The sequence below is a fragment of the Prunus persica genome, chromosome G4, assembly GCF_000346465.2.
Source record: "Prunus persica cultivar Lovell chromosome G4, Prunus_persica_NCBIv2, whole genome shotgun sequence".
In the NCBI taxonomy this organism is placed as follows: Eukaryota; Viridiplantae; Streptophyta; class Magnoliopsida; order Rosales; family Rosaceae; genus Prunus; species Prunus persica.
Window position 1 is genome coordinate 15,704,784 of NC_034012.1, and position 27,624 is coordinate 15,732,407.

The 27,624-nt window shown below is 38.0% G+C and overlaps 2 protein-coding genes and 2 pseudogenes across 2 annotated transcripts; all 4 read right to left on the minus strand.

The window, feature by feature from the left end:
• LOC18780080 lies at positions 456 to 2,942 on the minus strand (annotated as a pseudogene).
• On the minus strand, positions 13,072 to 16,027 carry LOC109948840 (cytochrome P450 71D11-like). Its single transcript, XM_020562558.1, has 2 exons — positions 14,809 to 16,027; positions 13,072 to 14,118 (listed from the first exon to the last, which is right to left on the minus strand). The coding sequence occupies exons 1-2, from the start codon at positions 15,712 to 15,714 to the stop codon at positions 13,483 to 13,485; spliced, it is 1,542 nt and encodes a 513-aa protein (XP_020418147.1). The 5' UTR covers positions 15,715 to 16,027; the 3' UTR covers positions 13,072 to 13,482.
• LOC18779728 lies at positions 22,413 to 24,847 on the minus strand (annotated as a pseudogene).
• On the minus strand, positions 24,941 to 26,608 carry LOC18779168 (serine acetyltransferase 1, chloroplastic). The gene has a single exon (XM_007212286.2). The coding sequence runs from the start codon at positions 26,407 to 26,409 to the stop codon at positions 25,222 to 25,224; it is 1,188 nt and encodes a 395-aa protein (XP_007212348.1). The 5' UTR covers positions 26,410 to 26,608; the 3' UTR covers positions 24,941 to 25,221.

A 27,624-nucleotide genomic window follows, 5' to 3' on the forward strand; every position in this document is an offset into this window, starting at 1 on the left:
CAAAAAAATAAAACCCAAACAAAATTTTGGAGTTCACAGTTTGCAACATAGAAAATGAAACAAAGGATCATTCAGAATGTATTAAAAATATATTCCACATAAAAAATATTTGAATCCATAATAATGGGTGCAATATGATGACCAAATACAGAAAAAAATAATGTATAAAAGATTACAGGTAGACCAAAAATAAGGAAAACATAAAATATAAAAAACATAAGCTATTGTAATTATTTTACGGAAGTGTTGGTTTATTTGTAGCATGCGTGGTAGGTACGACTATTTTTATATTCTTTAATACATTGGATGCGTATATGCATTAACATATAATAAGATTGACTCAAATCAGGTAATAAAATTATGGTAATTATGCGTTTTTCGCATCCCTTTTTAATTATATTCTTTAAATAAATAAAAGACAAAGTGAGAGTTTATTAGACACCAAACAATGGATATTTCAACAACTAGATCGTCAGTGGGCCCATAAGTAATTCCACACTTTTCTTAATAGATACATATATATACATAAATACATATTTATATTAATACCATTATTTCAAATTTTGATTACTAAATAATAGCGTAAGATATGATAATTTCTTATTTATTGTGAATAAACGATATCTAATTCGGATACACCAACATTATATTAGCCCGAATATGGAATAGCAACAACTTTAAGGGGATATACTCTGCGAACGCCTGTTCCAGTAGATTCAGTCATGTCTAAGTCCTCCCCTCTTGTGCCATCGGGCAGCGCCCAGTCGAACTTGTGCACTAAATTTGCCAAAGCAATCTCTTGGACAGCCATGGCAAACTGAATTCCTGGGCAACCTCTTCTGCCAGCCCCAAATGGAATGTAGTGGAAGTAATTGCCTTTATAATCTATGGCACTGTCCAAGAACCTTTCTGGCTCGAACTCCTCTGGTTTGTTGTATGACTTTGGATCTCTTCCAATTTGCCATGCATTCACTATAACTTGTGTGTTGGCTTTAATGTCGTAGCCATTTATTTGTGCATCTTGGGTCGATAGCCTGGGCAATAGCAATGGAACTGAAGGATGTAGGCGAAGAGTCTCCTTGATAACTGCCTTCATGTAGTGCATTCCAACCAAATCATCCTCTCTAATTATGTCTGTTTTCTTGCCCACTATCCCTCGTACCTCATTCTGCAATTTTTCCATGATTCTTGGATGCCTTAAAAGCTCGGACATTGTCCACTCTAGGAGTGTAAATGTGGTATCAGTGCCAGCAACAAACACATCCTACAAGAATTTTAAGGGTAAAAATCGATTAAAAATTAATGGAAAATTATATATAAAACCCAAAGAATTGGGAGCGCATCCGTTCTAGCCAACTTGGCTAAGCCCATGTCTGCTTTTCAAAGAAATATTAGAACACCACAATCTAATATAAGTTGAATTTTTAAATAGCTAAAATTACTAAAATACCCATGTCAAGTCAACAAGTTAATGGTGTTACCAAAGAAATTGATGGAATGAGGGAATGTCGGACATGAAATAAAAGCACAATGGGCACATTGACTCAGTTGAAACTGTCGGGGCAAATTGAAATTTTTGGAACAACATAAGAGGCATAGCAATAAATAAACCTAAAAAATACCAAGTTAGTCCAAAATGTTTGACTTATATTAGTTTTTTACAAATATTTTCTTTTTAATATTACTAGTCTCTTGTCACACAACACATCTTTTTCTTTGTGTTTCTTGGCTGGCTAGCACGAGTTTGACAATAAAAAATTTCAGATATGGTTCAATTTTGGTTAAACTTATTTATTTCTTTAGATATGATCACATAACAATCATAATGTAACATCATTCTTTGAACAAACTGAGTAATTCTATCATTACTATCGTGAAAAAGATAAGACAATCCAACACCACTATGCATGTAACACAGAGAGAGAGAGAGAGAGAGAGAGAGAGAGAGAGAGAGAGAGAGAGAGAGAGAGAGAGAGAGTTAATTACCAAGATGATTGATGCTAACTCTGTCAATAGGAGAATCAGCCTGAAGGCAAAGCAGAACGTCCACAAGATCCTTTTGGTCCTCATTCGTGGTAAGACCACGAAATTCATCCATATGCTCTGGAACAACTATTTCTAAAAACTCATCAAACCGTTTAGCCAGATCGTCAAACTTGGCGTCCAAACCATTGAGACGGGCGATCCAGGCAAGCCATGGGATATAGTCTCCAATATGGATACGCGACATCACCAACGTCAGCTCCCTGGCAAGCTTCTTAAACGTCCTCCCACGTTCCCCGCCATCGCTGTACTTCCTCCCAAGAGCCACTCTACAGATAACATCATTCGTAAGCGTCTCGAGCATTTCACTTAAATTAAACGCTGATGATACTGAGGAGGGGGATGAGGAGCAGTGCTTAGTTATATTGTCGATCATGGATTTAGTTTCCTCTTCTCTTACGGCACGAAAAGAACGAACCCTTGTGTTGCTAAGGAGATTTAAGACGCATATACTTTTCATCTGCCTCCAATACTCACCTTAAGGAGCCGTGGCCACGTCTTTGAAGTTGTAGCAAAACTTCTTGAAGAAGGTGTTCTTGGGTCTGTTGGCGAATGTGATGTGATGTCATGGGTTTTCATGATCTCGCGGGCAGTCTCATCTGAGGAGACAACTAGGACCGGCACACTTCCGAAATGGAGGAGCATAAGTGGCCCGTGGCGTTGAGCTAGGGTTTGAAGAGAGCGCTGAAGGTGCTGGCCTAGTTGGTGAAGGTTTCCAATGATAGGGAGCGTTGGTGGAGAAGGTGGTGATGAGTTTGCGGAAGTGGAGAACCATTTGTATGTAAGGATGAGGAAAATTGCAAGTGCTAAATACTTGAAGGAAAAAGGTTGCAACAAGCTTGAGAAGGTTTCATTCAGGAGATTTAACATCTTATTCCACTTCTTAATTATTTAGGTGGTATTGTTGTGTTTGTGCTTCACAAATAAAAAGTTTGTAGGGTGCTCCATATATAAGATCACCCCGGACTTTTTGGATGAAATATCAGGTGAACACCTATTAAAAAAATGATAAATTAATGACTCTTTTATTATTATTCTGTGTGCAGGAACTAATAATAATTGTTGGATATAAAAACGAATATGTTTCTGTTGGGATGCTCTATAAAATAGAACACCTTACGAATAATAAAAACCAATATAAGTAAACCAATCGAGGCAAGTATGACATATTGGGAAAAATATTAGGACTTAAATTTCATTAAGACATTATGGAAGCAGGATATCAATTGTCTATTGTTGATTACAGTCCACAAATTCAGTAATGTGGCCAAGTAAGCAAATCTTATGTCCACAAGATTTAAGATATTTAGAGCATCCACAACGGGCTCCTTAAACTACATTCTTAGACAAATTTTAGGGAGGAATTGGAAAAGTACAACTTCAACCATACTCCCTATCCACCTCCTAAGAGCGTCTACAATCATGCTGGCGATGGATAGAAAGCATGGTTGGAGGTATATTTTTTCAATTTCTCTCTAAAATTTGTGTAAATAGGTGATTTAGGGAGCCCATTGTCAATGCTCTAAAAAAGGGAGACCTTCAGGACTCCTAGTGGCTCCCTATAATTTAATGCTGCTTTGTTTTATGCATAGTTTAAACTTTTAATTAATCCTAACTACTTTTTAACATTTTTTTTACATAGAGATGAACCAATCATTTTGAATTAAAAAATAACTATAATATTTATGACTCCCTAACTTTTGTGTGTTTTTAATTAAATTTTAACTTAAAAAAAGGAAGCATGATTGTAGATGCTCTTACAGCATGTTCCATTGAATAGAAAAGACAAATATATCAAACATATCCCTGAATCACGTTTCTTCTAAATTTATGTTGACTAATGCATAGGTTTAGAAACTAGAGTCAGCAATCCCAAGATCGCCGCTCTGATACCATGCTAAAATATGAAAACTATGAGAGAATATTTGTTTGTGGGAATTTTCTGTGTATTCTTCTCTTTGTAGGAGGTCATATTTATAATACAACAAAACCTGAATGGGCAAGTAAATAATAAATTTCTAAATCCATTTACAGTAGGAAATCAGGAATTAAAGTAAATCAATTACAATTATAATAGGAATTCTTAGTGTGTAAGGAAAGTAAGTCAATATCTACAAGTCACGCTAACAAGAGAAAGATAAAAATTAAGCAAAGAAAAACCAATATAACTTCACATTATTACCCAAAATGAATTTATTTGGTGGCTAATAACTTCAGACATGCAAAATCCTATTAATATTTTACAATACATTGCCTTGATTGGTAAAAATTTAGAAAACATTGGAGGGGCTAGGGCCACCTCTGCTCTGGCCTGAAGTTGGCTCCGTCCCTAATGGGCTTCAAAATTTCTTTCTCAAAGGACCTAGTTTGTGAGCTTAGGAATTGGCGTTATATTTCATTCCTATATTTTCTGAGCAGGTTCTTAGGAGTGTGGTGTACCTATATCAAGCCATGAAGGGGCCTCGAACCTCATTGGGTATGCATTTCTCATGCCATGAGAATTGCATTTATTATGGTTGTTTATGAACAACCTACCCTAATTATAAAATTAAATATACTATTTTTTTGTTAAAATTGGTTCTTTTTTTTTTCGAATCAGGATCTTTTACTTTCATTTTCTCTGTTAACATCTGCTTGGCTTTTAATGTGAGTCTGCCATATGATTACAGTTTAATCCGAAGGTTAAGAAATTAACACATAATGACCTACATGGTAATAAATGAAAATTACATAAAAAAAAACATTACAAACATTTAACTGTCCTTCTTCTTCAAACCAAAAACACAAACAAAACAAAACAAAACAAAAACTCTTCTAGTTCCACGGAAACACTCTCCTTCCTATCGCCCACAAATCCCAAACATAAAAACTGAAATAGACCCTGTGGCATAAAAAAAATCAAATTGCTTTTCCTTTATCTTTTTAAGCTAAAAACCAAGGGCAGAACCAGGAATTTTTGGATGAACGGGGTAGCTAAAATTTTTAGCTTAAACTTTTTCTTTTTTTTTCATTGACTAATTTTCAATAAACTTTATAAGACAAATACATATTAAATGTAAAAAAAAAATATACACATTATCAAAATTAATGTGTTCAACAATATAATTGAAAGTGTACCTATTCAAGTTTCTTGATTCTTGGCATCAACCAAATATGACAAATGCAAAGTGAAAAATTATAAATAATTAAGTTTCACATTTATATTAGTTGTGAACCTAAGAATAATATAATTAAGTTACTGTTCCATTTTTAAAAGCATCTTCCCGCCTGTGAGCCTTAATTACCAACTGTCGTTTGTAATTATGGGTTGAAAGACTTGGAAGGGTTTTTATTGACCACAATATTAGAGCATCTCCAAAGGATATGTCAAATACTAAATATTAAATTTAAATTTGATAGCTGATATGGCAATTTGACATCTTACACAGCTTTACACTCCACCCGATATATCAAATTAAATTATTATTTTATTACATTTTTCTTGATTTATTTTTAATTAAAAAGAAAAGAAAATAATAAAATATTCATTTAACATCTAGCTTTTGGGATGTCAAAAATAACATCTCAACCTCCAGCTTTCATTCCACATCAGCTTTGACACATCAGTTGAAGTGATGTAAGATGTTATTTCTAACCGTTAAAGGTCTATGTGGCACTTTTGACACATCAATTGAAGATGCTTTTAAGAAGCTTTCTCTTTTATTTTGAGGGAAAAAAGGATTATTGACTTTGCCCAAAAAAAAAAAAAAACCAAAAGGCTGCATGCTTCGAGGGTAAATAAAAATAAAAAAACAAAACCAAGGCTGCTAAGCAATTGCATGATTCAGTCAATTTGATTGGAGGATTGGATCAAAGCAAAATGCAGCAAACTTTAGTGGGCCATATAGACATAGGTAATTTTTTTTTTTTTCTTCAAAGCTTTAAAGCTACAGCCCACCACAACCATGGCTGTAAAACCAATATCTACTTCTTTCCTTTAAGAACAAGAAAATCTTCAACCAAAGAAATGTAATCAAAGGACAAAAACAATTCAAGATACAGAGAGAAAAACAAAAAAAAAGAAACAAAAAAATCCAATTGTAAACAAGATTAATTAATCTCACATTGATTGTCATTACACCTTTATTCCATAATATAAGGGAAATGTAAATTGGCTATAAGCACATCATCAAGCATGACCTTTTTTTTGGGTCGAAATCATGAAGCATGGCTTGGATTAGTATTTAACCATTTTTATTTAACATGATGTGTTTTTTTAATACAAACAATATTGGTGGGGTGGGAGTATTCAAGACCTCTCGAATGAAATTATTAATTAAATTAAGATAATACGATAATTGCACAATGTTCTCACGGTAGCCATATCCACCCAACAGACCACTCAACCCATCCCCCAGCTCTGACTCCCCCACCACCCTCACTGCCCATGGAATTCCCCAAGTCATTCTTTCCCTCTCTTTCTCGCTCTCGCACACACAGAAACAAATCACAAATAAAGTGTAATAATTAATTAATTTAGAAGCCAGGGATTCCAAACAAGAGAGACTTTGGTCCACTTAGCACCAGGCCCCAACCCAAAACAGATTTAAACCCCTAACTTCAAGCTTTGTTCTGATTTTAAAAAAGAAAAGAATTCAAACTTTGTTCTTCAATTCTGAGTTACATTGAATACTAGAAAGCTCCAAATCATACACATCAAACTTGAGGTAATTAGGAACGTGAATAAGGAGGGATAGAATTGAAATTGCAATTGAACTTGTAAAACCATCACTGTCTTCAGTTTTCACATCAAACAACTCAGATTTGAAGTTGGGTTTCGAGGTTGGTCGGAGATCAAGAGAGAGAGGATGGCGATGTTGGACATTGGGTTGGGATGGTGGTAGCGTTCGAATCTAGGGCGTGCTGCTGCGACGGGTTCCATTTTATGTGTGCAAGAGAAAGAAAGAGGGGAGGGGAGGGGTGGGGGTGGGGTTATGGGTTTCTGCGGTGGGGGGCGCTCTCTGCAGGGTGGGTTGTGGGTGATGGTCATGGGGACCACATGAACGGGGTTTGCGGGTTGTGGTAAGAAGAAATGAGGTTCGGGGTTGGGGATGATGGGAGAGGGGTCTGTGGGGCTGGATTCTGGGTTCTACGATGGGGGGTGGGAGGAGGGGAGAAGAGGAGTGGTGGGTTTGTTTTAATTTTTTTTTTTTTTTGTTACTTTTTAAATTTTATTTTGTTTATATGTAATTTTTTATGTTTTTATTTAATTATATTTTTTTTTATCTATGTGGATGGGCTCCGTTTGCCACGTCATTAAAGTAACAGACTTTTAAACGGAGTTGATGGCATTGAGCAACGTGGATCACCAAACCTCGGTCAAGGGATAAAAGTGAGTCATTTTAAGTTTGGGGGTTAAGATGGGATTTGACCGAAGTTTCAGGGAGCATTGGTGCAATTAAGCCTTTTTAAAAATGTAAAATTAAAAACAAAATCAGTTAATAAATCTTGTTTGTATGGAAACCAACTACCCATTTTATGCACACGGGTTACACCACAGTGGAAAAGTGGGTCAAACTCTCCCATTCTCCCCTCAAGTGCATCCGGGTTGGAATTACATATGAGACAATCTTGAGACAACTTAATATAATAATCCCCCTACAGAATAACAAAAAACAAAATATATCAAGGTCTTCCTTTTTTTCTTTTTTTTTTCTTTTTCTTTTTTGGCAAAAATCCAGATTGGAAATTGGTCTTCCATTACGCCAATATATATATATATTTTTTTTCTAGAAAACATTGCCTCAATACATCCACGGTTATTTCTTATGAATCCTGCTTGATCAACCTAGGAAAGAACAATGTCGTGATGGGAAACAAAACAATGGAAGTGACCTTATTCAAAATGATGTAGAACACATGTCCAAGTTGATCAAGCTACAGCTGGACAAGCACGCACGTCGTCACAACAGCAAAGTCCAATCTGTGCAAGTATGGGCCCCGAGCTCAGAATTGGGCATATGACCTATCGTTTCGAACAGAACGGTGTGGCAAGTGCAACTCACTATTTTGTTTTAATGTATGGGCTATTTTAGCCAAATTCTATCGTTTACTTTGACTTTTCAGCGTCAAAGTTTTCAGAATATTTTAGGAAACTTTTATTATTTTCCTTTTTGTTTTCTAATTAGCTTTCCAAGCAAGTCTAGGGTTTCTCTTGTATAAAAGGAATGTGTTGGAGCATCCTGAATTATTCATCTTATTTTCAATCAAAATATTTGAGGTTTACTCAATTTCTCTCGTGGATTCCGGCATGTTATATCTCGTTCCGTAAGTTGGTATTGAAGCTAGGTTTTTGCCTGACTCAAAGTACCTCCAATGGCTCGTCTAGACGAAGAAGATAGGACCCATGGAGACGGGGAACCAATCCCTCGTGCTGAATTCAATACATCAATCGAGGGTCTATGTCAGATGATCTTGGCCTTGGGAAACCAAGCACGGCCAAACGAATACAAAGGAAAAGAACGGTGTAATGAACAACTTCCCCCATGGTGCCCTGTCAAGAAGATAGCGATGCAGAGTCAGAGGAAGAAATTCATGACAATCATGCCCAACCCAATATCCAACGCAAAGAAGACTATTGCATAAAGACTGAAATTCCATATTTCATTGGGCACTTACAAGTTGAAGATTTCTTGGATTGGCTTGTTGTAGTGGAGAGGTTCTTTGAACTTATGGAAGTTCCTGAGGCAAAGATGGTGAAGCTAATAGGTTTTCATCCCAAAGGAAGTGCTACAGTATGGTGGAATCAATTACAAAAGACCCGCCAAAGGCAACGTAAAGCTCATGTGCTCACTTTGCGATGGATGAAGCAATTAATGATGGACAGATTCCTCCCGGCAAACCTTAAGCAATATTTATACCACCTTTACTACAATTTCATCCAAGGCCATAGGACGGCGGCAAAGAGTACATCTGAATTCTTGCGCCTCGCAGAACGTAATAGCCTAAATAAAATCAATAGTCAACAAGTGGCAAGGTACATGAATGGGCTTAAACCTTCTGTCCAAGATCGAATTGGGTTGCAGACTTTCTGGACTGTGCAAGAGGCCAATAGTATGGCCCTCAAGACGGAGGTTATGGAGAATGAGAGACAATCGAGTTCTGGCAATTTTTAGAACAAGTATGCCAATTCACATGTCCCTGCAAAAGACAAAGATAAAGAAGTTGCACAAGTTCCTAGGAATAATAATACTAACAAATGGCAGGGCACAAAAGGAGCAGCAGAAGACAGTAGCCATACTGGCATAAGGGTCGTTTCCAAAGACTTATGAAAAACCTTATGGAGATCACTGTTATTGTTGCAGCAAACAGGGCCACAAATCTAACGATTGTCTCAATCGCCAACAAGTTAACTTGGCTTAAGCGAATGAGAATGACAATGAGGATCATGGTGCTGATGAAGAGTATGAAAGAGTTGATTTCTCCTATGAGGAAAGCAACAAAGTAATTAACCTAGTCTTGCAGCGGGTGTTACTCGCACCAAGACAAGAGGAAGGGTATCGGCATAAGATCTTCCGATCTTTTTATACAATCAACAACAAGGTGTGCAATCGATGGTAGTAACTGCGAGAATCTCATATCCAAAAAGGTCATAGATTATTTAAAGTTGCCAATAGAGAAGCACTTATTCCTTAAGATGGGTGAAGATAGGCCTTTTAGTTCAGGTGACAGAAGTTTGCAAGGTACCGTTATCCATTTGTAAGCATTACAAGTCCGAGGTTATTTGTGTTATTATTGATATGGATGCTAGTCACATTGTGTTGGGTAGACTTTGATACATATGCCACTCACAAGGGACATGATAACGTGTATGATTTTAATTAGGGCTCTCATAAAATTGCTATGGCTCCTGTGAACGACTCTAGCAAACCTAAGAAATCAGCCGCGAATTCCAATTTCCTCTCCATAGTTAGAAATGAACGTGATTGTTTAGAAGCCGTTGAAGATGCAGAAACAATTTATCCCGTGATGATGAAAGGGTTATTAGCTGTCGTACTTGAGAAAGTTGAAATCCCAAAATAAGTGCATAAAAATTTGCAGGGGTTCAAGGAGTTAATTGTTGACGACCTACCCAACCAACTACCACCCATGAGGGATATCCAATATCATATTGATTTGGTGCCTGGAGCAAGTCTCCCTAATGCATGAGTCCCAAGGAGAATGACATTCTACGAGAGAAGAAAGAAGATTTGCTGTACAAAAGGGTTTATTCATGAGAGCATGAGTCCTTGCGCAGTCCCAGTATTGCTGGTGAGTAAGAAAGACAAAACATGGCGTATGTGTATTGATAGTAGGGCAATCAACAAAATTACTATCAAATACAGATTTCCAATTCCACAGTTGGAAAACATGCTAGATGTGTTGGAGGGTTCTAAAGTGTTTTTGAAGATAGATCTTCGACGGTGGCTACCATCAGATTCGCATCAAGCCGGGTGATGAGTGGAAAACTGCGTTCAAAAGTAAGGATGGCTTGCACGAGTGGATGGTGATTCCTTTGGCTTATCAAATGCATCAAGAACTTCTATGCACCTTATGAACCAGGTTCTTCGTCCTTTTATTGGTTCTTTCGTTGTGGTGTATTTTGATGATATTTTGATTTATAGTTGAACCAAGGAAGAACATTTGGAGTAGTTGAAACAGGTCCTTCGAGTTTTGGAAGAAAACCAACTTTTCATCAACCTAAAACAGTGTAATTTTTGCACCAATAAATTACTCTTTCTAGGTTATGTTGTTGGCAAGGATGTCATTCATGTGGATGACAAGAAGGTGCAAGCTATTAGTGATTGGCCTACCTTACTGTACCCATCCTTGAGTGTTTAAAGCAGGGAAAGCTTCAGTGGGATGATGAGCAAGAGAATAGCTTCGCTCTCATTAAGCACAAGCTGTGCACCACCCCAGACCTAGCCCTTCCTAACTTTGAGAAGATATTTGAGGTCGAATGTGATACAAGTGGGGTGGGAATAGGTGCAGTTTTGTCTCAAGAGAAGAAACCAGTGGCCTTTTACGAACATGAATTTTATGCAATGGTTTGTGCTTTGAAACAATGGGAGCACTACTTGGTGCGACGTGAATTTGTACTCTACACATATCACCTGGCCCTGAAGTTCCTCAACAGTTAGAAATCTATGAGCAAGATGCATATAAGGTAGAGTATCTTCCTACAGAAATTCCCTTTTGTGATTAAACATAAATCAGGTATCCTTAATTTTGTGGCGGATGCTTTGAGAGGAAGAGCAAACATACTAGTTACAGTGGCTCAAGAGGTTGTGGGATTTTAGTTCTTAAAGGAGCTATATGAAGTCGATAAAGACTTTAAGGAGATTTGGTCCAAGTGCGTTCATAACCAACCTTTTATAGATTTTCACCCCATTGATGGTTATTTGTTTAAGGGCAACAAACTCCGTATTTTTGAGACATCCTTGAGGGAGAAGCTAATTCGAGATTTACATGGAGGCGGCCTGAGTGGACACTTGGGAAGAGACAAAACAATTGTTGGCATGGTTAAGCGATATTATTGGCCACAATTCAAAAAGGACGTGGGAAAGATCGTGCAAAGGTGCTATACTTGTCAAGTGTCTAAGGGTCAGTCTCAAAATGCAGCTGGTCTTTACATGCCTTTGCTTGTGCCTAATGATATTTGACAGGACCTTTCCGTGGACTTCGTGTTGGGACTCCCTCGTTCACAAAGAGGAGTAAATTCCATTTTTGTTGTTGTTGACACGTTCTCCAAGATGGCACACTTCATCACATGCAAGAAGATGAATCATGCTGCTAGCATAGCCAAGCTGTTTTTTCAAGGAGGTTGTTCATTTGCATGGCGTGCCCAAATCCATCACCTCTAATCGTGACACCAAGTTCCTCAATCACTTCTGGGTTACTTTGTGGAAGATGTTTAGAACCGCCCTTCATTGCAGTAGTACCGCACATCCCCAAACTGATGGTCAGACAGAAGTTACCAATAGAACTTTGGGTAACATGATCTGTAGCATCTGTGTCACTACCTCAAGTGGAATTTTCTAATAACAACGATGTTCACATTGTCACAGGAAAATCACATTTCTCTTTGGTTTACACTTCAATTCTTAATCGTGTAATTGATTTAGTGAAGCTACCCAAGGCCGATGGTGTAAGTACCACAACTGAGCATGTGGCAGAAAACTTCAAGGCCGTGAAGAATGATGTAAATGAGAGGTTGGAGAAAACCAATGCTAAATACAAAGCCATCGCAGACAAACATAGGTGAGTAAAGGTGTTTAATGAAGGCAACTCCGTCATGGTCTATCTGAAGAAGGAGAGGTTTTCAGTGGGTACTTATCATAAGTTACAAGCCCGCAAATATGGCCCCTACAAGATTCTAAAGAAGATCAACGACAATACTTATATTGTGGACTTGCCCTCATCCATGGAGATTTCAAGCACTTTTAATGTTGCTAACCTGTATGCATTCTATGAAGATGATCCGCTCTATCCAGAACATAACTCGGGGTCGAGTTCTTCCAAAGTGGAAGGGACAAATGTAGAAGACATGGCGAAATTGATCGAGGGACAACTAGATAGTTAGCAACGTCGTCGCGGAAGAAAAGCCCAATTTGTGCAAGTATGGGCCTCAAGCTCAGAATTGGGCACATGACCTATTGTTTCGAAAAGAATGGCGTGACAAGTGTAACTCACTATTTTATTGTGAAGTGTGGGCTATTTTAGCCAAATTCTATTGTTTACTTTGACTTTTCAGCATTTAAAGTTTTAGAATATTTTGGAAAACTTTTATTATTTTCATTTTTGTTTTCTAATTAACTTTCATAGCAAGTCTAGGGTTTCTCTTGTATAAAAGCAATGCATTGGAGCATCCTGAATTATTCATCTTATTTTCAATCAATATATTTGAGGTTTTCTTAATTTCTCTGGTGGATTCCGGCGTGTTACTTATAGGGTTATCTTTTGATCTCGCCCTATTCCTACATGTTGACTTTTTTGATCGTTTTAGGTACCTATGGCTTCTGGTTTTTTTTTTTTTTTTTTTTATATTATTATTTTTTTTTGGTTTCTATATCGGAGAAGAGAAAAGCCATTTCATTTGACCAAAAATAATTTGGAGCTCATAGCATTACTGCTTATAGACGTGGAGCAGCATAATGATTTTGGTGGTTTGGTCCGGTCCCTTACTCTCTGTTCTATGGACTATAATTTTTGGTATTTAGTTAAACATCAGGAAATCAGCAAAAAGACCCTAGTGTTTTCAAATCCAGGACTAAAAAGTATATATGCAGCTCTTCAAATTTGCTCATGATTATAGTAGATGAATTGATACGGTTCTCAATTCTTTTATTGCTATAATGAGACTACAACGCATTGTAATCCTTATAGCATGGGATAACATAAACAAACAGACTTTACTATGTTTTATTCGTGCGATTTTTCAGTAGGCGGAGGATGATAAGGAATGGGAATCAAGTGCAGATCTTCTTTCCTTCGGACTGTAATACCAAAAGCCTCGGTCATGTCCAGATCTTCATGATTTTTTCCATTTGGGAGTTTCCAATCAAAATGGTATAACAAAAATGCAAGCGGGAGCTCAACGTTGGCCAGGCCATATGATATGCCAGGGCATATTCTCCTTCCAGAACCAAATGGGATATACTCAAAATTGGTTCCCTTGTAGTCAATGGAGCTATCAAGGAACCTCTCTGGATAAAATATGTCAGGTTCAGTCCAGTAATTGGGATCTCTACCAATGGCCCATCCATTGACAATGACCTTGGTTTTGACAGGTATTTCATATCCATTAATCTCACAACTTTCTCTGCATTCTCTTGGAAGTAAGAGGGGAGCAGGAGGATGTAACCTCAGGGTCTCTTTAATCACTGCGTTTAAATATTTCATCTCTCTAATGCATGTTTCATCTACCTGACCTTTTGTATTGAACACTTCCCTCACCTCATCCTGTACTATTTTCATTATTCTGGGATTCTTTATCATTTCTGACATTGCCCAATCTACAGCTGTAGCTGATGTCTCACTCCCGGCACCAAAAATGTCCTGAAAATGATTAATTAGTAAAAAAAATACTAAAGACTAATTTCTTCTACAAACTGCAAACCATTCTAATTAAAGAAAAAATAAACTATATTTATCATCTTAATTAAAGAAAAAAACCTTTGTTCTTAACCCAAGTAGACTTACAAGTTAATGTTATGATGTTGACTTTTAGGCTTTAAGAGTTTCTTAAGTTTCATGAAGATTGTCTATTGACATGGACGAAAACAATAGACACGTGGAATGCTCACTTCAGTCAATCACACATAATAAAAACAGACCTCAGGGTGTCAACAACACTTCAAGTTAATAATGTACAATTCGAATCCATATTGGCGTTGGCAACTTCTTCAGCTATATGTCTATATCAAGATTATGATCCAATTTTAGTGTACATAGAGGTCAAATCGATGGGAAAGACCAAGCCATATTTTGCTGGCATCGTTGCTAACATTTTTTTTTTAACAGATTTCTGATTGTTATGCTTATTAGGTGCCATACTTAGAGATGAGAAGACCAAATTAGCTGTCAAGTCAAGGAAGTGTGTTGTTTGGTGTTGAGAAAAGTGTTTCGGGATATGATTTTTGGGATCCCAAAACAGCGAAAGATGGAAATTTATTGTTTGACCAAGTATAGTTGAAAACTGGTTTGACTAATTAAAGCATGATATGAAAAGAAAGTGCACATACTTACCAAGATTACAGCTTTGATGTTGTCAGTAGTTAGAGAAAACTCAAAGCCATTGCCACGCTCGTGAAATTTTAGGAGAACATCTACCAGGTCTTCCTCTGCTTTACCTTCACCACTTTCTGATGTTGCTCTATCTTTTTTGTGTTCTTTGATGATGTTTTCCATTATCCTGTCAGTTTCTTTATGTAGCCTCTCAAGTTTAGGCCTAATTCCACCTATCAGATTAAGCAGTTTGACAGAAGGAAAAACATCTGCAAGATCAAAGCCTGCTGCCACCTTTATAGATTCCTTTACAGCATATATGAATTTTTCATGATCTTTGTTTTTTTTACCAAAGGCTGCTCGGGAAGTGACGGTATATGTGGATGAGTAAATTTCCTCAGTGAGATTAATAGGTGATCCTTCTCTCAAAGCAATCCATTCCATGAGATTCATTGCCTCTTCTTCCCTAATAGGCCGGAACCCTTGAACACGCTTTGGGCTTAAAAGCTCTAGTGTGCAAATTTTTCGCAGTTGTCTCCAGTAATCACCATATGGAGCAAAGCCAATGTTTGTAGAACCATAAGACATGATCGTTGAAGCAAGGAGAGGGGGCCTTGATGCAAACATAACATCATGGGTTTTCATCACTTCTTTAGCATACGCCGCCGATGAAACAACTATGGTCGAAACTTCTCCCAGCCTTAGATGCATGAGAGGTCCATATCTGTTCGCCAAGTTTCGTAGTGCATGATGGGGTTGAGAGCCAACGAGCTGGTGTATGTTTCCTATAAAAGGCAGCTTCCATGGCCCCGGGGGTAGATTTATAGCGGAGTCTTTGGTTTTGCCTCTCTTCACTATTTTCAGTGCCATAATCATAAATAGAGAAAAGGTAAACAGGACCTGGAAAGAAGGCCATTGAAGCTCCATGAGGAAAGTAAAGGTGAGTTCAGATTATAGCAGGCATTTTACATCTATGTATAACACAGGATGTAGAGCCATGTCTTTTTCCTGATGGGAATATTCTCTCAACCTGGTCGGCATTTCTTTCCGGCAATCAATAATTAAGAGTTGCTTACCCAAGATTAATCAGTTTCTGTTTTTTTATATTTATTTTTTTAATGGGTAACTTGGAAGTTTCTCTAAGCTATGAATCTTCTTTTCTTAATGTTTGTTTATATTCTTAACATCAACTGTCATAAGCTACGATATTATTGCTTCATCAGTTGTATGGTAGTGTTCATAATTGTCATACCTTGCTAATAACTCATCCAAAGCCCTAGAAAATGAAATGGATCTAGGCTCCAGCAACTGTTTTATTACTCTAATAAAAGAATTAGAAAATAGCATAATATAATATAGAAATCAGCCGCTGGCAGCCGGCTAGCAAACTGTTGTGCACAAATACTCCAAGACTTTGTCGTTGATGCCTATGCGACGACACACACACACACAAACTCCTTGAGAATAAATCACACACACAATGAAGAGAGTAAAGCAAACACACAAGAACACAAAGATTTATAGTGGTTCGGCCTCGTGCCTACGTCCTCTTGGTGATCCTCCCGAGAAATTCACTAGTATGTAAGAATACTTTTGGTTACAATCAAGAACCCTCTTAGCTCTCACAAGAACCCTAGCTCTCTTTTCACTCACCCTTGCTCAAATCCTCTGATGCCCTTGTAAACACCCAAGAATTCACCCTCTTGAATTCTCTTGGAAAACTCTCAATCTTGAGTTTTCTCTCGTCTACCTCTCTTCCCATTAACCTAGTCCTAAAAGTCCTATTTATAATGTGTAGGACTTGGGTTACAAGTTAACTAAGAATAAGAAACCAAAACCATATTAAATTAGGCTAGAAAACCAAAAATAATAGGAAAACCCAACCTAAAACGCTAAGGGTTCATGCAGGTTGCATGACTGTCGCTTGAGCACCCCTTAATTCCGCTCGAGCTCCCGTATCAGGGCAAAAAATGTCTCTCCACCTCTCGAGTGCCTTCTGCCTCAACTCAAGCACCTCATGCGTCCTCCTAAGCGCCAGCAACACTGCAGCAACTCTTCCTACTGCTTTCCGCTTGCTTCCTTCTTCTTCCTTGCATCTTTTGGTGAGCTAACTTCAACACAAACATATCCAAGGTATTAGAACTTTATTGAGGAACTTTAGAGTCTAAACTACAACATAGGGGGATTTTTCAAAAACACACACAACTATGGTGTCATGGGCACTTGAGACCCCTTGTCTACAACTCAAAGTCATTTTCTACTAGGCTAGACCCCGTTGGCAACTTTAGAACACTTATTAAGCTTGAAATAAATCTTTAGGAACCATTTAGTAGAGAGGAGCAGAAAACAAAATGGACCGATTTTCAATCTTATGTTTCTTAAGAAACACACAAAACAAAAAAAGAAAGAAAAGGTATAACTCCATCAAAGCCCAACCCCCTAATGAGCAAGGCTGATACTCATAAAAGCCCAGTCTTGGGCCCTTTGCTAATTTTAATATAAGGGCTCCTTTTTGTTTTTCCTTCTTGCATGACACGTGGAGACAACAATTAAAAGAAATTTCTTTGGTCATCAACACAATGATGTAAGCAAGAAGTTATTGTTTTCTCCTAGTCCTTTTTTTATTAGGTTAGTGAATAAGTCCATTTGTGGTGATTTCTTCTAAGCTATTCTCATATTGAAGTTCTCCATCACATTTTTTAGGCGTTCTCAAACAAATCTGCTCCCTAACACTGCTCATGTTCTCTAAATTTAGATCTACATCATCTTCGATGAAGGTTGCTGCACATCACCGAATTGTTCTTTGTCAAGGTAGTTGTTTTCATTTATTTGTTTGCTCTTATGCACATGTAGATCGCTAGAAATCATGTTCTCCCCATATTTATTGCGAATGCGGTGGTAGGTGTGGCCGCAATGGTGCTTCTTTAGGTGGCAGTGGTTAGGCTCATGGGTTGCTTTAAGGTTTCAGTTATGTTGGGTATGTAGGGTTTGTTTGGGCTTATGGTTAACTGTGGTGATGTGGGCTAATATTTTCGTGCCCTTTTTGTCCGGTTTAGTTTTTTTTTTTTTTAATATGTTATTTTGTTGCCTTTTTGGGATTAGTACTTTAAACGTCATGTTGATGTCTTTAATTGTACTATTGAAGTTTATCTAGTGTAGTTTTTCTTTGATAAAAGGCCCTTTAGGTAGTCATCTAACCTAGGACTTATGCACTATAAATAAGGCCCTTTAGGTAGTCATATTATTTGTGACTGTAAGTGTGGCACCAAGGATAATATCAAGGAGATTTGCTAGGAATCGAATCCTTGATTTAGGAAGATATTCAAATCTTAAATTAAGGATAATTGGCTAATTAAATTGAATTTAATTAGCACAATTATTTGACCTATAGAATATTCCTTTATCCACGTGCCACCTTCTAATTGGTTGCCAAAATTCATGTTCCCACAAAGAGCATTCTCTAAAACTACTTTTTCAACTTGTACATACATTTTTTAAAAAAGTTTTATAAACTCAATGAATTTACTACCCCTTAAAGTCATTTCTTGATTTGCTAGATATCTAATGGCCTCTATTGTGGTTGTAAATCTAATCCAATTTTCTGTAACATATTGTGGTGATTGCACCACCATTTCGTCAATATGTTGAGTATGATTGCTAAAATCCATCCACTCTTGTGTAACAAGATGATGTAGAAAATTTATATTGTCTGCATGAGCAAGGAAACCACATTTTTCCCCTTACCAACTCGCTTCCAATTTTTAAACCCATCTTATGTGAGTGATCAATATCAAGGGACTGGACATTGTAAGTGCAGAGGAGCTGCTAACGCATTCAGAATGCATAGAGCAAGCTTTGGAGTCAAGGCTGAATTTGCCAAACCAAAAAGTGGTCGTGGACATGGTCAAGGCCTAGGAAGAGGTTTTTTTATAATCGTGCTGCATCCTAGGAAAGGAGAAATGCATATATTAGAGGAAAGAAGAATGTCAAATGTTACAGTTGAAGGAAAAGGAAAAATCAAGATTGTAAACCGCATATGCTTCTCTTATAGTATATGGCTAGGACCTGAGTCAAGGTCAGGGCCTACATCTGATCTTCCGGTAATAATGCCTTCAGGAGGAGACCTGCACACTTTGAGCAGTTATCAGAGTATGAGCGAACTAGGCTAATCCCAATTGAGCCCCCTCTGATGGGTAACTCATATGCTATTTAGGGATGGAGAAAAGGATGTAGGGTTTATCAGGTGAGAATAATTATTACCTTTGTCCAGAGATAGGTGAGGGGTATTTATAGGGGGAGAAGGAGGGACAAAGATACTTAAAGGAGGAGATATTTATCTTCCTTCCTCCTGGTGGGACTAGATTACATTAAATGGCCTGTTCTGATCACCATGCTATCTGACAAGGATCATGTGGCAAAGCGACACATGGCTTTGGATGGGAGGCACATTAAATCCCTCTCCATCGCCAAGCGATCAGACGGATGGAACGACTGACTTGACAGGGGTCTGAACATGCATGTACATCATTAATGCACCTCTGGTCATACAAGGCACCACGGTGGTCCGGTCAATGTTTGAATGCCGAAGCACTTATTCGCACTTTGTCCCGTCAGACCTTGGCTAGGAGGCCTTTTATCGATACTCGAAGCATCATATCTGATCGGGTTAGTATAAGGGCAACCTAGCCATGAAATGGCCACTAGGCTCGGCTCACAGTGGTGGTATGATCCATTTAACAAAGATCATTCAAAAGGATGGTAAAAGAATACGCCTATGATGTTTACTATATACAAAGAATGAAGAGCAATATTTTAAGCATCGGTTAGCTCATCCATAAGGGATATCTCGTAGACATGGAGAATAATTTTCTGCTAAAAAAACCAAACATAGAAACCACACTATGTCCCAAAGATACATGTGCCTGAGTAACCTTATATATATATAGGGGCTGGATCCGTGGCATCATATTTTTGACACAAGTTTTGACACAATTTTTAGGCTATTAGGTTACTCTACTTTTAATGGTTGAGATTAAATCTGACATGAAAAATAATTTTAATGTTTTAAATAAACAATCATTAATTTTATTTTCTCTCTCATAAAAATAAAATAAAATAATTTTCTCTCTCCTCCCTTTTTTCTTGGAAACGTAATCTCTTTTCTTGGTAGTATCCTTTTTTACTTGGTATATACCTCTCTCTATCTCTTTCCTGGGATCAGGAAAAAAAAACCTCCATCTTTTTTCCCTCTCTCTCTCCAGTAACTGAAACCAACCTTATGAATTCTCTACTCCATTTTTATTCCATTTTCATTTTTCTTCAAACTAATACGTTTTGTTTTGTTATTTATGATTATATTGATATGACTTGAAATCTTCACTGTTCGGTTCGTTTTCTTAAAGAATTTCAGGTTTTACAAACGGAGAAAATAAAATATTGGAGTAGAGAATTCATACGGTTGGTTTGCAATTACTGGAGGGAGAGAGAGAGAGAGAGAAGATGGAGGTTTTTTTTTCTGATCCCAGGAAAGAGAGAGAGAGGTACATACCAAGTAAAAAACATTACTACCAAGAAAAGAGATTACGTCTCCAAGAAAAAAGGGAGGAGAGAGAAATTTATTTTATCTTATTTTTATGAGAGAGAAAATAAAATTAATGATTGTTTATTTAAAACAATAAAACTATTTGTGATGTCAGATTTAATCTCAACCATTAAAAGTAGAGTAATCTAGCAAAGGATCCACTAGTGTAGTGGTATGGAGTATTTACTCCCTCAGGCAAGGTCCTGAGTTCGAGTCCTAGCACCCGTATTGTGTGTGTGAGTTTAACATGCTATCGCCCCTTTCAATAGGAAATGTCCTCAAAAAAAAAAAAAAAAAAAAAAGGTAGAGTAATCTAATGGCCCAAAAATTGTGTCAAAACTTTTGTCAAAAATATGATGCCACGGATCCGCCCTCTATATGTATACAGCTTTCTGTATTTTTTTTTCCCTTCTTCTCAGAACACCTTGATCTACCATCTTTTTCACGTTCCTCCCCCTTTTCCCTTCTATATCTTTAATTAAAACTAAAACACATAGCGAAGCAAACGACACGGAGGGCTGGCAAAGAATGAGTCTGAATGGCCTACTAAACCATATTCAGAACATTGGATACATGTGAACCGTGATCAAATTCTATAACTTATTACATTAGGAGGTAAAAACCTACAGGATCTAGTTACTTCTGTTTCTGGTGTAAATAAAAGCATGCCCTCTATGCCGATGCCATTTTTGATAGGACCCGACTCAAATTCCACTTTGGAATCTGAGCCGGACCCTATGCGTGTCCGACACCTGGCGAGTGTCAAGAACAAATGACCTAATTGCCCTTCCTTTCAAAACTTAACTTCATTTTAGGTTTGACTCCTACCAAAAATTCGGCAGAGTCTCCCCTGTAATTTGTTTTTTTCCCAAAATTTACACATGTCAACAAGCACTTAAATATATACACCAACTGCCAGTATACATATATAAATACGTTCCAACAGTTAAATACGTTCTAGGGCAATATCAGAGCAACTATACAGATCAATTTACAAGGAAGGTAACAACTTGTGAACCAAGAACCCTACATCAAACTGAGGTAGTGCGGGAAGCGAAAACTGCCCTATGGTGGCTCACAGATGCATGTCTACTACTCTTAGTCCAAGCTAGCTGGACCTCTTGAAGGTCCCTCCTGCGAGTCTGCCTGGCCTCGGGTGCTTTGACTCGACGATCAATTCCACCTCTAAAGCCCTTGAACGAAGGTTTCTGTCTCTTGAAAACCTAAGTTATGGCGGCCGGAGATGGCCGAAATTGGCGTCGGGAGTTGCTGTTTCGAAACAGCCAGAAATGGCTCGGTTTTGGCTCTGTTTTCAATCGATTTCCTGGTTTAATTGCTTAGAATCATGGCTAGATATGGCTATGTATGAAAAGAGGAGAGAGAGAGAGATGAAGAGTTTGCAACTTGTGGCACTCGATTTGGTGGCTAGACGGAGGAGAAAACTGAGTTTGAAAATGGCTGTTCGTGATATTCTCGAAGGAGAAGAAAAATCTGGGTTTAAGAAATCTGAACTTCGAAACATTTACAATTATGCCACTGGACTTCTGTAGACCATATCTTCTTCGTTACAACTCTGATTTGAGCCCGCTACATGTCTGTGGACTCATCTCGACGTGCTCTATGCAACGGTGAAATCGAAATTCCCAGATTCCTTTCTAATCAAAAAGTCAACTTTTCTCCAATAAATCATTCTAGGGGCAAAATTGTCTTTCCTTCTAATAAACTAATAATTAAATATTATTTAAGGACCGGGTTGTTACAATATTCCTTTAGGCCCCGTTTGGTTCATGGAATGAATTTGATGGGAAATCATTTCCCATGTCATTCCCCAAGGAATGGGAATGGAAGATTCCTTACCCACGTTTGGTAATGCTGGGAAAGTAATCAGAAAATATCACTTTATTTCCTTTTCCATGTTTGTTTTGAGTAGGAATGGAAAACAAAGTTTGCATAAATTTTCAATTATACCCATATTAAATCAAATAAAATAAAGAATGCATTTAATGATATATTGTAATTCTAAATTGTTGATGGGGATAAAATGGTCATAAAAAACATGTATTTAATGTTAGCTCATTTTCTCAAACTTTCGCATGAGGAGGGAAAACAAAATCCAAGTTGGGAGGATGACTTCACTTTCCCCCCTACTTTTCCATGAGCCGGGCAACGATTTCTCATACTTAGACTTATCAAACATGGGAAAGCAATTGATTTTCTATTCCCAAGTCTCCTTTCCCATGAACCAAACGGGGTTATGGTCTTAAGCATTTGGCTCCGGATGATAAGGAGTAGGAATCAAGTGTAGTTCTTCCTTTTTTCTAACTGTGACGCCGAAAGTCTCGGTCATGTCCAAACCCTCTTGCTTCATTCCATTGGGGAGTTTCCAATCAAAATGGTACAGCAGTTGTGCAAGTGGAAGCTCAATATTTGGTATAGCAAACGTTATGCGCGGACATATCCTCCTTCCTGCTCCAAATGGGATAAATTCAAAATTAGTTCCCCTGAAATCAACTGAACTATCAAGGAATCTCTCTGGACAAAATGTTTCCGCTTCAGTCAAATACTTAGAATCTCTTCCAATTGCCCATGCATTTACAATGACTTTGGTTTAAACAGGTATCCCATATCCATCAATCTCACAACTTTCACTACATTCTTTTGGAAGCAACAAAGGAATAGGAGGGTGTACTCTCAAAGTCTCTTTGATTACTGCCTTTAAGAATTTCAATTCCTGAAGACGGTTTTCCTCGACATTGCCTTTTGTACAAAAGACCTGCCTCACCTCTGCTTGTGCCTTTCTCATCACTCTTGGTGTTTTCAGCATTTCTGACATTGCCCATTCCACTGTCGATGATGATGTTTCACTCCAAGCTGTGAAAATGTCCTGAAATAGAATACATGTATTTCAGTAGTAGGACCAAACATCATTTCTTGTACATGTTGCAAACAATTTTAGTTTAAACCAGTTCCTCCTTGTTAGGTTCTTTCTAAACCGATGTCATGCCCATTCTTTCAACAGCAACTGAGGGGAATGTGTGTATGAAGTAGATTGAATGAAGAATACATAGAGTGAAGTGAATACATAGAGAAGTGCATTATTGGGTGCCTAAGTAAACTTCGTTAGTGGAAGTATGAAAAACTTGATGATAAATACATAAACATACTAACCAGGAGAACCGCTTTGATATTGTTCATTGTTAAAGGAACTTCAAGCTCACCATGCTCCTGCAGATCCAAAAGGACACCTAATAGATCATTTGCTTTGTCCTTGCCTGTATTCTCAGCTTCCTCCTTGCTGGCTTTATGCTCTTTGACAATGTTGTCAAGTATCATGTCAATTTTCCTATGAATCTTCTCAAGTTTAGGCCTCAATCCCACTGATCACTTGACGTATTTTTATAGAAGGGAATACATCTGCAACCTTGAAACCTCCAGTTGCCTCTGCACCTTCCCTGACAGCTGTTATGAGCTCTTCTTGGACGTGGTCTTTGCATTTGTTATCAAAGGCCACTCTAGCAGTAATGCCATATGTCATGGAAAAGATTTTCTCGCCAAGGTTTATAGGCAATCCGATGTTTGAAGAAATAAATTTGAGTAAATCAGATACCTCTTCATCCCTGATTGATTGGAATGAGTCTACCCGTTTCAAGTTTAGCAGCACAGATCCGCAAATTTTCCTCATCTGTCTCCAGTAATCTCCATAAGGTGCAAAAGCAATGCCAGAACCACCATAAGAGATGACATCCGGAGCAAGGAGGAGCAGCCTGTAAGAAAAGATGCTGTCATGAGTTCTCATAATCTCCTTGGCAGCTTCTGGTGCAGAGATCACAACAGCTGAAACTTCTCCCAATTGCAAGTGCATATGGGGGTCCATAGATCTCAGCCAAGTCTCTCAAGGCGTGATGGGGTAGAGAACCAACAAGTTGGTGCATATTTCCCTGGAGGTAGCTTTAAATTGGAATTCTTGGTTCTGTGTCCCTTGCATATCTTCAATACCATGAAGATAAAGAGGAAGATGGTGAAGAGGGTAGGGAAGGATCCAGTGGGAAATTGAAACTCCATGTAGAAAATGTAGAGAAAGGAGAGAAGAATTTATCAAACGTGACTCTGCAACTAATGTTTTATACATGTTCAGGATTATAGAAGATGCTTCATGCAAGATTCTGTTTTGACTTTTAGTTCTGTACTTTGCCTGTGTGATTGAAAATGGACAGAAGGTAAAATAAAAATAAAAACCTACGACTGATAACCATTTTTTTACTTTTTTGGATAATGGTCTGTGAAATGAGCAATAAAACTCCAAACAGTAAAATGTGATGGGGAGGAACTTGCAGCTCCTTCTCATCTCTTGGCCACTTGCATACTTAAGGCCAACACATTTGGTTTCTCAAACATATTCTTTCTGAATGTTAGTCTTTTACTGGGAAATTAAAACACAGATTTTGTTATGTCTATAGCTGGCACATTTGAAGAAGAAAAAAAAAAATAGAAACCACATTGTCCCAAAACACATATGTTGTTGTTATATCCATAGAACACAGATGTTGTAAAGATCAAACCAGCCATCACAGATTCACAAGTAAAAATACTACTTCAAACCTTCATATCCATAAGAGAAAATATTCTCAACATCTTAACATGATACAAACAGTACATAAAATCACAAGAAGCCCAGCAACACAAACCAACAGCTGCTTCAACATAACTTACCAGCTTCAAGGCACTCTGTTTGCTTATTAGGAGAACTTGAGTTCTCACTTAAAGCACAAACAGAAACAAGCCCCCAAATACACAAAACCAACTAATTGAAAATTCAACAGGCCCAACAACCTAAAATGAGAAGAAACAGGCCTCTAAATAACATAATCAGACCACTCAGACATGTTGTAAGTATGGTCCATGGTGTAACTAGGAATCTTGTCGTGCTTGATTGGATTTTCTTTCCCTCCAAGCAGCCTAGCTGGGTTCCCAACTGCAGTAGTCCTTGGAGGCACTTCCTTTAGAACCACAGAACAAGCCCCAATCTTTGCCCCTTCACCAATTTTGATGTTCCCCAAAATACAAGTCCCTGCCCCAATAAGCACCCCATCACCAATCTTTGGGTGCCTGTCCCCTGAGGCCTTTCCAGTCCCTCCCAAGGTCACATTGTGCAAAATTGACACATTGTTTCCGATCACCGCCGTCTCGCCGACAACAACTCCAGTAGCGTGATCGAGCAAAATCCCATGTCCGATTTTCGCCCCGGGATGAATATCCACAGCAAAAACCTCAGATACCCTGTTCTGGATCAACAAGGCCAAGACCGTCCTGCCCTGTGACCACAATTTATGTGCAATCCTATGCGATTGGCATGCAAGGAAACCCTTGAAATTCAAGAAACAGTGAGTATAGCTTACGCAAGCTGGGTCCCTCTCTTTCACTGCCCTTAGATCATCCTTCACGGCCTTGATGACTTCTTGATCCTCTGTGAGCACCCCCATGAAAATATCAACTAGAGTACCAAGAGAGAGACTAGAATTGCTCAGTTTGACAGACAGATGATTGGCTAAGGCACTTTCTAGAGATGCATGTGCCAAAATTGAAGCGTAAATGAAATTTGACAACATGGGTTCTTGATTAATATCTGCCCGAGCTTCATCTTGCATTTTCAGCCATAGCCCATCGCCCTTGTCTTCATCTTGCTCAAGATCGTCCAGGATTCTGCGTGTATGTGTGGTTTTTGTGCGATTCTGGCAAATGGGTAGGCAAGAAACTTGATCTGAGAAATTGCCACGGCAGAATCTCATGAACTGGTACGGATCTTCGTCCGTTTTGGACCTGTTTGGATCCCGAGAAAGTGGCTTGTTTTGGGGTGAGCCAGTTCTTGAAGTGTCAATACAGGCAGCCATGGGATTCAAGATTGCTTGCTGTTTGGGAAGTGAGGAAATGGGTGAAAGAAATTGAAAATTTGTGTGGACAGAGGAGTTGGGTGAGAGAAGTTTCTGGTTAGAGAGAAAAGGGGAAGCCTTATATAGGCTTCGAGCTACGGCCAGACCTTTCATGGAAAATCAGAGATTTTCTCGCGAAAGTCGGAAGAAATATAATAAACAGATAAAACAAAATGAAAGAAATAACTGGATTGTGTGGAGGCTCAGTGGAGAAGGCCTGGTCTTAAGGCAGCATTCTCTATAATTTATAGAGTCACTGTCTCTGCAGAACACGTCAGGTCATTCGTGTATGGCTTGCAATCTCACATACATCTAATCTTGTGTACTGTCTTTTTTCTTTCTTTCTGTAGTGGGTCATTACTTTTTCATTTTGGTTAGGTTCAAGTTTTTTTTTTTTTTTTTTTTTTTTAATCTAACAAGGACGAAATTGCAAGAAAAAGTCCTAACGGCTAGAAATCTAAAAATGAAAAGATCAAAGGTGATCGTACAAATATGATTCTATGGAGAAAATTAGTCATAAAATTCCTAGTTTTTGCACCACAAGGTTATCTGCTTTCTATTTAAGATTTCCAATTTGGGTACCATCAATAAGAGCAAATAGCTTTATTGATCAAAATAGGTCAGATGTAGTTTGTATAATGGGAGGGGTAAGTTATATTTTGAAAATAAATAAATAAAGAGCTTATTTTTCCACCCCTATTTTCTCCATTTACATTCTCTTTTGCTTTTTAATACTTTTTAATCAATTTTGTTCTTTTTGTTCTTTCTTTTTCCTATTATACCCTCATCCTTTATTAATTTAGGGTTTATGACTCAAGGAAATCCTTGCAGTAGTTAACTAGGTGGAACAAGGGCTCCTAGTGAGGCTCAAGAAAATCATTGTCGGAAGAGGTGGAGTTGCAGGGGCTCACTCTTGAAAAGTATAGGTGCTGTGAACGAACTGTTTATCTTAGTTTGGATCTTGCTGAGGTGAGGGCTCACTCTAGAAAAGTACAGGTGTTGTGAATAGGCCGGTTACCTTGGCGAGATGGTTATCTTGGCTTGGATCTCCCTAAGGTGGAGATTGTTAGTGTATATGGCTCGATACAAGCCATGATGTGTAAATTTCACATCGGAAAATACAACAATAATCTACAGTTCAAATATAGGTGATCCATCCTAATTGCATTGAAGCCTTTTGTGATACAACCCCATACCTAAAAGTCTATCCTTTCTAAGTGATTAAGGTGGGGATAATATTAGTGCATGGTTTGAAAGGATAATAGACTCTTATTGAGCCTGACGGATTTTTATTTTTATTTTTATTTTTTCGATAAACAAGTTTAGCTT